This window comes from Sturnira hondurensis, unplaced genomic scaffold (genome assembly GCF_014824575.4).
Source record: "Sturnira hondurensis isolate 20B ecotype Veracruz unplaced genomic scaffold, ASM1482457v3 Scaffold0014384, whole genome shotgun sequence".
Lineage (NCBI taxonomy): Eukaryota > Metazoa > Chordata > Mammalia > Chiroptera > Phyllostomidae > Sturnira > Sturnira hondurensis.
This window is the reverse complement of record NW_028087015.1, coordinates 36475638-36488671: the sequence shown is the minus strand read 5'-3', so window position 1 is coordinate 36488671 and position 13034 is coordinate 36475638. Positions and strand designations below refer to the sequence as shown.

General features: G+C 50.1%; 1 protein-coding gene across 1 annotated transcript in view; it reads left to right on the top strand.

The window, feature by feature from the left end:
• The window catches only part of ADAMTS12 (ADAM metallopeptidase with thrombospondin type 1 motif 12), a 213689-nt gene that overhangs the window by 176269 nt on the left and 24386 nt on the right, over window positions 1-13034 (top strand). The window contains exon 20 of the mRNA XM_037063137.1: window positions 4715-4867. Coding sequence (XP_036919032.1) covers window positions 4715-4867 — 153 coding nt within the window. The remainder of the gene's footprint in view (window positions 1-4714; window positions 4868-13034) is intronic.

The window sequence follows — 13034 nt, the reverse complement described above, 5'->3', positions numbered from 1 at the left end:
TTCCAGGCAGTTGGCTGGAAAAGGGAATCGGCCCAGACTGCAGTTCGCCAAGGCTGCAAGGCTAGCGCCAAGTTCCACACTTGGCTGGGGTTTCCTTCATGACCGGGCTCGGTGCTGGCTCCCTTCGTGCAGCTGATGAAATAAAGTGTTTAACTCAGAATTGTCCGAGAGAATCAGGACTCAGAAGGAAAACTCTGGGTTTTGGAGGTCCCATTGTCCCTAATTTTTTATTCTGCCTCTTTCTGAATTTGTTTCTTCAGAATCGCCCCTCCCTACAGTGACATCACTCTCTTCCCAATCTCCAGGTCTTAGAAACCCCAGCATCACCACTGATTCAGATCTGCCCCTTGCTACGAGAAGTGCCCTAATAGTTTTTCTGTCAGTGTCACCTCATCATTCTGTCATCTCCTCTTTATTTCCTGTTAGCTTAGGGCCCAGTGTCCTCCAATCTAGTGAAATGGTAGGAGGCATTTGGAAAAGAGTGGGGATGCTCTTATGCAGTGATGGGGGGAGGGGCTGCTATTAGCACCCCACGCCCACCAAAGACAGTAGAAGTCCTGCCGAATTCAGGGAAGGCCCTTGTAGGGAAGAAGTGTCCAGTGCAAAATGCCACTGGAGCCCCAGTGGTCAAGAGTGAAGGACCCTCTTGTGTGGGACCCCAGCTGGACACCTCCTTCCCGGTCTGTGCACTTTGGTCTCTCCCATCTCCACTGCTTTCCACACGTCCCAAGAGACGCCAGACTGCCAAACTTGTCTCCCCAGAGGACTTTTCCAGTCATTCCAAACTCCTGCTCACGAATCTTTAATGTCTCCTCATTACTTATCAGAGCAGATAAAATCCACTCTAGCATCCAAATGGGCTTCCCAACATAATCCAGCTTCCAAACTCAGTGTCTCCTGCTTTTCCTCAACCCTCTGGAGCTTCAATAAATCTGAACTCAGTTTCTCTGAAGCCTTCTGCCATTTTAAATCCTACCTGCTCTTCAGTATCAGCCTTCGAGCTGCTGCTTCCCTAAGGCCCTTCCTGATCCTGAAGATGGGAAGACGTTTCTAAACTCCCTTGCCCGTGATCTGTGGTTGCTCTCCCCACGCCCCACCTTCTGCCCTGTGGCAAAGGGCTGTTCTGTTCCCCCTTGCCCACGGCAGGGTCCTCTGACTCCCTGTGATTTCAAAAGTTAAAGAACAGATGTAAGAACCAAATGAACACTATGAACACGCGTAAAGTGTGATGCCAGACTTTCTGGGCTCGAGTCCTCCCTTCCCCCCGTTTTCCTCATCCATGAAATGCGGAGGATGGTGTGCCTGCCTCATACGTCTGTGAAGAGGTAAAGGGAATGGCTCAGAGGAGGGTCTGGCACGTAGGACTGGCTCAGTGTTTGCTCTGATATCTATGCAAAGAACAGGAAACGTCCTGCCCCATGCAGGTGTGTGGGCCTCATTTCAGCGGAAATCGCCTGTCATTGAATCGCCTCTTCATTCAGTCGGCTCCCCTGGTCCGGTCAGTTCAACGTGCTCTGCATTCATGTAGGTGGAGGTGACAGTGTCACTCTCCACAGCCTTTCACAGCCCTCTGCCAAATGCCCTGAAACCTGCTCCTTGTCCTGTAAATCCGTTCCCATGTGCTCACTAGCTGTTTCCGGGACAAAGTGAAGTTGTCCCTCGGCTTCCCCAGAGTCCTCCCTTCCTCTCAGATCCCCCACTCCCAGTCAGACTGCTGTGAGCGACAGCCTGTAGAACCCCATCGACTTCTGCAGTCCGCGGACTTCCTCCTGTTGGCTTTACTGTTGGGTCGCTCTTTGCCGCTTCAGTAGAGACTGTCCAAAGGAATGAAACAGACACCTTCTCGGGACATGGGGTGTAGCAGGACTGGGTGCCGAGCCCCAGAGACAACATGCGCTTACTTGCCACATAATATGACGCAAAGAACTATAGACATCACTTGAGATTCACCACACGTGGTCAGCGCCAGCCTGGGAATCTGGTCTTCCCAGCTCCTTCCCTGGGTTTTGGAAAATGCTGTTTTCCTCCATGTTGGGATATGAAATTAACAGCATACTGTCTGTGTGGCCTCGAGCATGGCTTCTTAACTCCCTGGGCCCCAGATGTCTGGAAAGTGGGACTCTGCGTGCTGACTTCGCGGGTGTGTTCTGGTCAGTAGGTATCACTTGGAGACCCCGGGCCGTGTGCAGGAACCATCTCCGTGGTCCTCACAACAGCCCTGTGGAGGAGGCCCAAGTGTTCCCACCAATGTTTCAGGCTAGGGAAGTTAGGAAACTGCAAAAGGTCACACCACTAGCCAACTGCAGAACTTTAATTGTACCCTGCATCTCCGAAGGTTATAGAAAATGTGGGGAAAATACTTTTTATGTTGTTGTATCGGTGGTCTGTTGCCACAATAATGCTAAATGGCAAAGAAGTGCAACACCTCAGTAAATATTTGTTCACAAGCCTGTGGGTTGGCTGGGAGGTTCTGCTGATCTGGGCTGAGCTGAGCTGATCTCAGCTTGGCTTGTCATGAGTCTGCTGGGGTGTTGGCTGAAGGCTGGCCGCGCTGGGATGGCCTTGGCTGGGTCACCCGGCTGTTCCACATGCTCTCTCATGCTGCAGCAGGCTGGCCCGGCTGCATTCGCATGGCAGAGACAGGCTCCGAAACAGAGGAGCGAAAAACAAGCATCACCCGCTGCATTTTATTGGCCAAAGTCACACGCACAGTCCTGACTCAAGAGCTGGGGAAATAGTGGCTTGGCCAAAAAGTCTGTTTAGTTTTTGCCACATAATAAAAGACACGTTTTTCATTTTCACCAATGACTTTATTGAGTTGGATATTTTGAGTATGTCGGCTTTCTCCTGCCATTGGCTTCTAGTGGGTAGAGGGCAGGGGTGCTGCTGAACATCTTCCGATGCATAAGGCAGCCCCCCAGCAAAGGATTATTCGGCCGGAATGTCAGTGGCACCAAGGAACCTCACAAACCACTTTTGACACATTCCTTCAGTCACAGTGCCTTCTCCACACACTGCAAAAATCTTTTTTGTGTGTTTTTCAGTTGTGTTTTTACTTTTCTTGAAATAATAAAGCATAATATACCAACAATGTTGATATTTTCTTTCATCTTCAGTATTAAAATGGCTGCACAAAAATTCACCAATTTTGATAAGGTTTTTTTTTTAAATGCAGGCTGGTATGGCAGCTGTCACAATGCGGTCTAACAAAATTATTTCGAATGAAGTTAAAGACAACTGAGCGCTACTAGAGCCATCACGTGGGAAAAACTAGATGAACTTTTTGGCCAACCCAGTGCAGTCCACTGCCTGACGACAGGAGCTTTGAAGTTCCATCGCAAAGAGCGTGGGTGTGAGCACCCGGGCCACCAGGGGTCAGGGGTCAATGCACTTCAGCTGCATTGTCTCCTTATGTACCCGCAGTGTCGTGCAGAGGAGGAGGTGGTAGAAACTTAGGAGAGACACAAACCAAACCCTAAACAGCTCTAAGGAGGAGGAGAGATTACCTCCATGAGCCAATTGGAAACACTGACGACCTGGCTGTTTTCTCCTCTTCCCTTTTATCATTGTACAATATAAGTTCATCTACCTAGGAACGCTATTGGGTAATACATGTGTCATAACACAAGAATTTGCACAAAGTAAAACATGACATTATGTGGAGGGTGAAAATGCAGCAAGAGAAATGTAAGACTGGTTTTTATTTATATATAGCTCATCAAACCAAACTTCCAAAACTGTCATACGTGGAACTTCCACCCCTTTTGTTAGCAGCCCAGAGCTGTGTTTTACATGTTTCGGAACAGTCTCTCCTGACGTTGGGTGGGAGTGGGGCAGTGCACGTATGAAAGAATCGGTCACGTAGAGTAAAAGAAATTATAAGGGGAAAGTTTGTGTAGTTTTCAAGGTGCCCCCCCACCCCGGCTAAACCTGAGGCATTTAAGAATTCGCAACAAATGAAAACACCTTGTGAAGAATGGGCTGTACATGTGGCAAAAGGCGATTGATTTGTTCTCCACCAGGGGGTCAAGTAGTGAAACCTGGTAGCCTCCTTCCAACTCCTGGTGTTGCCTGAGGGCCTCAGCATCCATAGCACCTGGGACCTAGTTAGACGCGCATGCTCCCCAGCCCCACCCCAGACCTCCTGGGACAGAAGCTGCGTTCAGCCCAGTGTCCCTGGGATGCCCAAGATCATACTGTGTTTTGGAGGCAGAAAATCCTAGTCTTACTCATTGGGCAAGCCAGCTTTCCAAGCCTTGGTTTCTTTATAATGATGCCCACCTATATCACCCTTGTGACGGAAATGACTAACTGAGATAGTGCCACTGCGGTGAGGTATGGTATGAGGTAAGAGGCAGGTGCATGGTTCTGATGTCCATGCAGAACAACATGGGTATGAAATGTGGCAGGTGGACACTCAAACCCGCGTGATTTTTAAAGGGAAGCAGATAGTAATTTGCGTTGGGTTTTCCTCCCACATACGTCAGGCATTCTCAGCCCTGCTGTTTATTAGCATCACCTGGGAAATTATTTAAATAACTGGTGCCCACGCCCTACCAGTTGAGATTGGGATTATCTGCCTGGGGCAGGGCCCCAGTGCTTGGATTGTTTGAAAGCTCTGAGGGCAGTTTGGCGAGCAGCAGAGCCTGAGCAGGGCGTCGGGGACCGTGTCGGAGGGAGTGGCACTCACTCTGTCTTCTGTCCCCGGCCACAGTGTTCCACCACGTGTGGGGTGGGGGCCTCCTGGAGACGTGTGGAGTGCAGCACCCAGGTGGACGCCGACTGTGCGGCCATTCAGAGGCCTGACCCTGCCAAGAGATGCCACCTTCGTCCGTGCGCCAGCTGGAGAGTGGGCAACTGGAGCAAGGTAACTTCAGTGGTGGGGGGGGGGTGAGGTGGAGGGGAGGAGGGGAAGCAAGGTAACTTCCCAGGCTCAGTGGTGTGTAGGGGGGTGGGGGATCCTCTATAAACATTTGCTAAGAAAGTAGGCTTCTCGCCCCCTTCCTACCTCCCTTCTGCCTCACTTCTTTGGTAAAATAGTGGATAAGTCCATCATAGGCATTACCATAGACCCACTACTCTTGTGTACAATAGTCGTAGAACAAGTACAGAGATTTTCTTAACCTGTGTGTTCTTATTGGCCCGTCCTTTCCCTTGCCAGACACACTGGAGGGGGGGGGGGTAAATTTGCATAATTAATTGCTTGTCCAGCATGCAATACTATTTCTAATATATTTAAGTTTAGCATTAGAATGAATAATTAAACATTATCACATGTATAATTAAGTCGTGGCTCAGCAGGTGCTCACAAAGCAAGTACTACCTCGCATCTGCCAGACTCAGAATAAAAAGAAAGCTGAGCCATAAAGAAGAATTTGATCTTTAAAGCATGTCTCTGGTACCAATCACATCCTGTGATTTTGTCGGCCTTGCTAATTGGGCTGTGGTTGCTCGCTTCATTGTGCTGTCTGCAAAGTGCCTGTCAAGGCCAAGTTGGGTTTGGGGGTTAGCTAGCCGTGGTGCTTTGGGGCACTAACCAGGCCCAGCAGGCCTGTCACCCTGGATGGGGCAGAGCCAGCCTGGGGGATTCACCCAGTCAGCTGCTCACCAAACTGCCCTCAGAGGTTTCAAACAATCCAAGCACTGGGGCCCTGCCCCAGGCAGATAATCCCACTCTCAGCTAGTAGGGCATGGGCACCAGTCATTTAAATAATTTCCCAGGTGATGCTAATAAACAGCAGGGCTGAGAATGCCTGACGTATGTGGGAGGAAAATCCAACGCAAATTACTATCTGCTTCCCTTTAAAAATTATGTGGGTTTGAGTGTCCACCTGCCACATTTCATACCAACGCTGTTCTGTGTAAAGATCAGAACCATGCAACCTCCCACTGGTCAGCGGTGGGTTGAGAGCTGCCTGGCAGGAGGCAGCTCAGAGGTGGGAGCTTGCATGCACCCATTTGCCAAGCAAGCCCAACCTAGGATGCCCATCAGGCCCCTGCCTTCTCTCTGGACAGCCAGTTTCCCTGCCCAGCCTTGACACAGAAGGGAAAAACAGTTGCTACCCAGAAGTTTGGCAGGGCTGGAGTCCTCATCTAGGGAGAGCTTGCGTCCCCGGACAAGCAGCACTGTGAGGTGTCTCCCGGGACATCTGTTTCCTGCGGTGGTCTTACGTGGCAGACAGAGTGTGGGATGGTGTGTATCTGCTCTAGGCTGTGTTTCCCAGAGCGCAGCTCTGACCTTGGGGCTCCCTGAGAAAATTACTGGGCTTTCCTTTGTCCCCTGTCCCCCTCCAACCTCCCTTTCTCTCTTTGCACACCATTGTTCTTTCAGGGATAACGCTGGTTCTTGTTTCTTTCTCTACCAAAGCGTAACAAACACAGAGACCAACATGGACTAGATGCTTGGCTATAAATTCTCTTCAATATCCAGAAGAAATCACCAGAAACTTCTTCTATCTCTGAGCAAGTCCTAAAGGCCCACTTTCCCATCGCCAGGGCTAATTTTTTCTGTGGAAGTGACATGGCTTGTAAAGAGGGCAGATGCATGAAATAGCTCACGCTCTGCAGAGGCTGCTCCAGTTAAAGTCCTAGAAATTCTAGCTGGTGTAAAACCCCGGGAGAGAGGCCTGGGATCCCTTCTCTGGGCCCGACCCCCTGTGGAAAGCCCTGCTCAGCCCCTGCATCCCTTCCCTGGGTCCCTGTTCTCCTCTCCCTTGTGGCTGGGAGGGTGGCGGGTACTGTTAACCCCTACAGCACCCCTGGTGGTTCTGTAGAAGGTCTGACCCGCCATCAGGTTCTGCCAGATTGTGTTAGATCTCACCACCACCGCTGAAATCTAACCCTCCGAGTTACCCAGTCCTATCAGGAAAGAAAATGTCTCTCTCTTTATTTTCAGGAAAAGAGATGAACCTCGTGTCAGGGATACTGTTTAACCACTCAGAGCAGTCACGCCCCAGTCGCTCTCCACTGCGGTCCGAGTTGCGGTTGTTTTACTGGCTAGCACCACTCGGGTCCTTGCTCAGAAGCCTGCTCCAACTGCTATGGGCGTTTTCTCGTGTGTGACGCGAGAGTGAGACTTCACATTCACATCTCTAGCTTTACAATGAGTAGAAGTAGTTTTTTCAGAACAACTTGCTTCCTCATGATGCATTAATCAGTCCGGAACCAACTCAAGGTCGTAGCCCTCGGATTTGTCCCAGAGACACACTTGGGAAAAAGTAGTTCTGAGGAATTGAATCCTGAAGCAGGGCTGGGCTGGGGATCTTGACACATCTGGGTTGGCGCCCCCCCACCCCGCCAGCTCGGTCACTGACCAGCATGTGACACTGGTCCACTCCTCTAACCTCTTAGGAGGTTACTCGCCTCTGAAAAATGAAGTGGAGAGTAGTGCCTCTACCTCACAGGGTAGTTAAAAGGATCCAAAGAGAGAGTGAAACAACTGTCAGTGGTAAAGACTGTTCAGATGAAAGCCTGGGCAAATGAGCTCTCCATAAAGGTTAGGACAGGCTCTCAAGTGTTTACTAACCTCTGGCTTCCAGGGGCAGAAGGCCTGTGGACAGGCGACAGTGGAGTAAGCCCTGTCAACCGAGTGACTAGCTCAAGCAGGGGTCCTTCCCAGTCGTAAGCAGACAAGGTGCTCAAAGTGCCCATGAACTTTGGAGGACTTGACCTACCTTGGGCCCTGGCATTTGCCAAATACCACCGTGCACCGAACCTTACACAGGAGCTTGAGATAAACAATTGAATTTCACCTACTACAGAACATTCTTTATAATTCCTTTTGTGTTGAGGAAACAAAAGCTTGGAGTGTTTACATCACCAACACTTGATCAGGAAGCTGGTTCTAAATACTCTCAGTTTAAGAAACCGTCACCTGGGGGATGAGTCATCAATTTAATTACAGCTTTTCAGAAAGAAAGGAAAGACTACACAATAAATGGATACATCAGTTGTAAGACCCGTGGCAATTCAGAACTAAAATTTGTCTGAAAAAATGCAATAAGTGACACAGACAAGCTTGAAAACCCCTCAATCAGGTAGACGCCAAAGCTGCGTGTCGCTGTCACCCACGGCTCCCACACTCCCTGGTGGAACATTTCGCCTGAATCTTCTGAAGTTTTGTAAACCGGTGGCTTGACAATCCCTCTATTAACTTCCGGAGAATGAGTTCTGCCCTTTTCATGGTTAAGTCTAAGAGATCTTGGTTATTCCTGAAATGAATTAGAAATACGTTTACATTTCTCTCTTGGAGTGTTCTGTCTTCCCATCTGGGTAATGCTGCAATTTTATTTTAGTGGTGGTTGACTTTATTTTCTGTAGCTTGGCTGGAAAATAGGAAAAGTGGCCCTTCTCCTTATGACCTTGAGTTTCGTGTATTTGCTGTTATATTTGCACATATTGCCAGTCTTTCTGTCTGCTTCTACTCCTTGTCTCCATGTTTATTGGATTTTACAGATTGTTGATTGGTCTACACCGTTTTAGATGTGAATTTTTAGAAATGAATTAAATAAGGAAAAAGCCACTGTCTTGCTAAATACAAACTGTCCCCAACTTTTACACGTAACAAGTTCCCAGGAACATAAAGTCCAATGTGCAAAAGTCAGAATATAGAATTGCAGGTTACGGGGGTGGGGGTGGGGCTTCTATCCCCAGAAAGCGAAAGTTGAGCAGCAGGGAGGTGGATCATGTATTGAAAATCACTGCATTTATTTTACTCTTGGTATAATTTCTTGTATATCTGAACGATCATGCTGCCTGGATACCCCAGAGGGTTTCACATTAAGGGATCCCTACAGAGGAATGCCAATCGAATAGAAGCCTTTGGGACCCCAGGAAGCACGGACCTAAGAACCCGCCAGCTGAGGGCTGAGGTCCAGACCAGGATCCCCCACGATGGCTGCCACAGCTCCCGATCACAGTCCATCCCACCTTCTGCTCTCACATTCTGATCAACTCGCTGTTCCTAAACAAGCCTTTCATTCCACAGCACCGTGCTTCCGTGCATGCCATTCTGTCCACCTCGGACGTCCCCCACCCTGTTTTGCCAGCCGAGTGGGCATGTACTCAAATGATTCAGCCCAAGCCTTGGCTCCTTTATTCAAGCCCTTCCTGACCAGGTCAGGGAAGGTGAGTCAAACCCCCCAGCAGTTACTCAGTTTATGTTTCTCAGCAGACCTCCTTTGTGCCCTCCCTAGATCATGGACAACTCATGGCCTAAACCCTTAACTGCTTCTGCTCACTTATGAAACTTTTCCTGCTGCTGGATTGGGATTCAGAGCCTGGAACATAACAAGTGCCCAACAACTGGGAGGAAGGAAGTGGAGAGTGGTGTGGCGGGGGGAACAGATGGAACGATGAATTTTGGTGCTGTTCAATGTAGAATTTTTGGAATGCGTTATTTGGTCCTAAGGGTTTTAGGGACCTGTTTAACATAAAGAAAGGAGCAGAAAAGAATTCTTTCTGTGTCCTGGCTTAGGATTTGGCATGCAACTCGGAGAGCGAGGGTATTCTAAATCAAAACGGAGTGCAAGTGTAGTGATCCCTACACTTACACCACTCCAGAACGCCAGAACAGCTTAGTCCTCTGGTTTACCCTCCTTCTAACACTGATGGAGAAACAGAGCTTAGAGAAGTGATTAATCCACGGTCATGCAGCCACTTGGTGTCATGATCGTAACTGCAAGTAGCCTCCTACCCTCCTTACCTCCTATGTCCCTTAATGTGACTGTCCTCTTCCGAGGGCACTGTGTGCATTTCATGCATCAAAAGCAACCCAAGGGAGAAATCACTGTGATTTCTGTTTATCTCTGCCGTGGCTGCTGTACGCTAAGGGTGTTTTCATTCTGCCTCAGTCTGGTTTGCAGTCTCTCTCTGTTAAACAAACTCATGCAGTAGCTGGAAAATGATTCGGCCTGTTTGGTCACAACAGAGAGTGAGCCAGTCTTTCTGCTCTCGTGAGTCTGGCTCCTGTCCTCAGCCTGGCCCGCAGGTTAGGGAACATGGATATGAATGACCCTCCTGTAGGGCAATTAGAAAATGAGTATAATAATTGGCCTTTGGCACACAAAGGTAAAACAGTATCAGGAGGGGAGTGATTTAATATCCTGCCCCCGCCCTTGTACTGACTGAATCAGACTCTTTGAAAGTAGAATAGAAAAGCCATAGCTTTAGTGAGTATCTTCCCTTATTATTTAGTTCAGCATAATAACACACTTCATTTTTCATTGAATGGGAATCCCCTCTTTACAAAAGGGTGATGCCATTTTGAAAATCCAATCGAAGAATGTCAGATTATAGGAAATAAGAAAATAAAACCCCCTTTTATACTTCGGTCTCATAAAATATCCTTTCTTAGTAAAGAGCTTTCTTGTTTGAACCATGTGCTATTTCCCAGAAGTCTGTTTGGTCACACAAATGGCTGCTCTGTGTGGAAATTATTAGCCTGCTTCCTCATCTCCTTTGTGGCTGATTTTAAGTTGGCAGTTATTTTTTTTCTCTGTGTACTTACAGCGTGGCAGGAAAACGAAGCCCCTAATTTGTTTGCCCGGGGTGGGGGCTGTCTTTTAAGTACTTCTGCTTTCTGAGGGGCTGCCCACAGTGGTTCGTGGAAGCCTTAGAGCATCAGGCTTCCCCCTGTCGCCCAGGCCCATACCTGTCCTTGTTGCAGCCCAAGGACTGAAGCCAGGTGGTTTGGTGCAGTCTCGTCTGGCGGCAGAAGAGGGGGGGTTGTCTTGGGGTCTCCCTCTACTGACAGATTGCGAGGCGTGTTTTCCCAGCTACAACCCTACAGTGATGACTAGTCCACCATGGCCAGAAGGAGAGCGCGATGTTTTACTCAGTAGAGAGGAAATCGTCCCTTGCAGCCCTGGACACATTATTGGGAGGGCTGCGTTTTCTCGTCCAAGCATGCAATGAAATGATGGGTGAAAGGGTTAAGAGGGTAAGGAAAGGTGTCCTGCACCCCTGTGGTAATCCCAGATCTCTGCAGCCTGCAGAAGGTACGAAGATTCATACCTTCATTCAGGGGGTTTGGCTGACGTTTGCACGGACCCTTTCTGCTGTGCTTGGCACCATGCTAAGTGCTCGGGACACGTTGGTGACTAGGGCAGACAGGGTTCCAGCTTCATGGCAGTGAGTGACTAGTAGGCGGATGGACACAATAAATCAATTTGTCCTCATTTCCTGTCCCTGTGATAGAACCAGGAAGGATCTGAGGTAAATAAGGGGGAGAGCTTCCTCAGGTGTTCAAGGTATTGAAGGTATTCAAGGAAGGCTTCTCTGTGTGTGTGTGGGGGGGGGGGCGGGGGGTGACACTGAAGCCCAGGCCTAAAGGGATAGCCGTGGCTGGTGGGTGATGTGAAGGAGGGACATAGCTCAGAGGCACAGGGGTCTGCCTCCACCTCACCTGCCTCAGGTCCTCATCTGAGTGCAGGCAGTGACCGGACAGGACCAGCCAGGCCCGACCAGGAGAGATGAGGATGCAGCAGCAGGACAAGCCGAAGGGCTTCAGTAGGTGGTAGCATTCCAAACAGACGGGAGACCGAGCCTTAGAGGCTCACGTGATGATCAGACAAAGTTTAACTAGGTGGGGGATGGAGTCACCGCCAAAGTTGAAGAGGGCAGACAGCTAACAGGAGAAGTAGTCCGGAATAGGCCACTTGAACTTTGATTTCAGGGGACTGTGGCTTGTCCGTGTTTCCTATGACCCGAAGGAAGTAAGCAGCCTGCCGGACCACGCCCTTTACGGAGACAATGAAGGGGCTGCTACCCAGAGGCGGGCACCTGGGCAGAGGGGCACTGAGGAGGGCAGGGCCTCTGTCGCAGCTTCCAGGGGAATGTGCTGAGCAAACTCTGTGATGGCACCTGTGGGAGGGAGGCTGGGGTGGGGATTGGATAGGGTTTGCTCAGTCTGGTGAGTCAAACCCCTGAGCAGTTATTCGGTTTGTTTCTCAGCAGACCCTTCACTTGAGGAAGCATAGCTCTATCTTGCGTTAGGAATCACGGAGAGGCAGGTTTGTGACAGGATTCGAAGGGGGGCGTGGGTGTGGCTTGGTAGAGAAGTCCCCTTGTGGGCAGTCTGGTCACCTGGAATGCACACAGACATGAGAGGGAACCACTGCCCACTGAGACAGACACTGTGCCAGCAGGGACCCCAACCCCAGGGTCTGTAGTCCGCAGGACAGCCCTGGGGGGCAGCAGTTGTGACCCCACTTTACCGACAAGACATCTGAGGCTCAGAATGTGTTTGTGACTTGCTCGAGTGCTCGTGACCAGTAAGTGAAGAACAGGACATCCACCCAGTTCCATCAGACAGCAGACCCTCACCCTCCCATGCCTGCATTTTTGACACTCGGGAGCCTGGTCTCTGGGAGCAGCTGAGTGACCCCTTCTCTGCGGCATGTGAGGGAGAACACTGCCTTGACAGAGAACTCAGCCCCCTCGTGATTGCAAGTCCCAGGGCTTTGTGGAACTCCGGGGAACTCAGGTTGCCCCTTCCCTCTGACTCCCCACACGGTGCTCCAGGGACTGCAGTGGTGGCCTCCAGGTCCGGGAGGTGCAGTGTGAGGGCAGCTAGGACTGTCAGAACCTGAGGCCGTTGCACTGCTAGTCCCTGGCCGGCCTTCCTCCCCCGCTGAGCAAGAGCTGTAATCGGGAGCCCTGCAAGGACTGGCGGGTGGAGCCCTGGAGCCAGGTATAGCCCTCATTTCCCCTTCTGCACAGCCAGACCCAGCACAGTGAGGGGGAGACTGACCCGGTCAACAACTTGAAGACTATGTCCTGTGGTTTTCGTAGGACAAGTCAGTGTTTTCATTAGAACTGAGTCTCCCTGGAGATGTGCAGGGAAGCTGGGGTCCCTGCTGGGGAAATGTGCATGGACCACTTGGATGAGAGCAGTTTACATCAGAGAGGCAGGGCCTCCCATGCCTTTTCTAGGCTTCGTGATCCGGCTGGGAAACAGTCAGATCCTCTCCACACTCAGTCTAGTACAGGTTCTGCCTCTCAGTTAAATGCCCAGACCATTGCACAAATAAAAA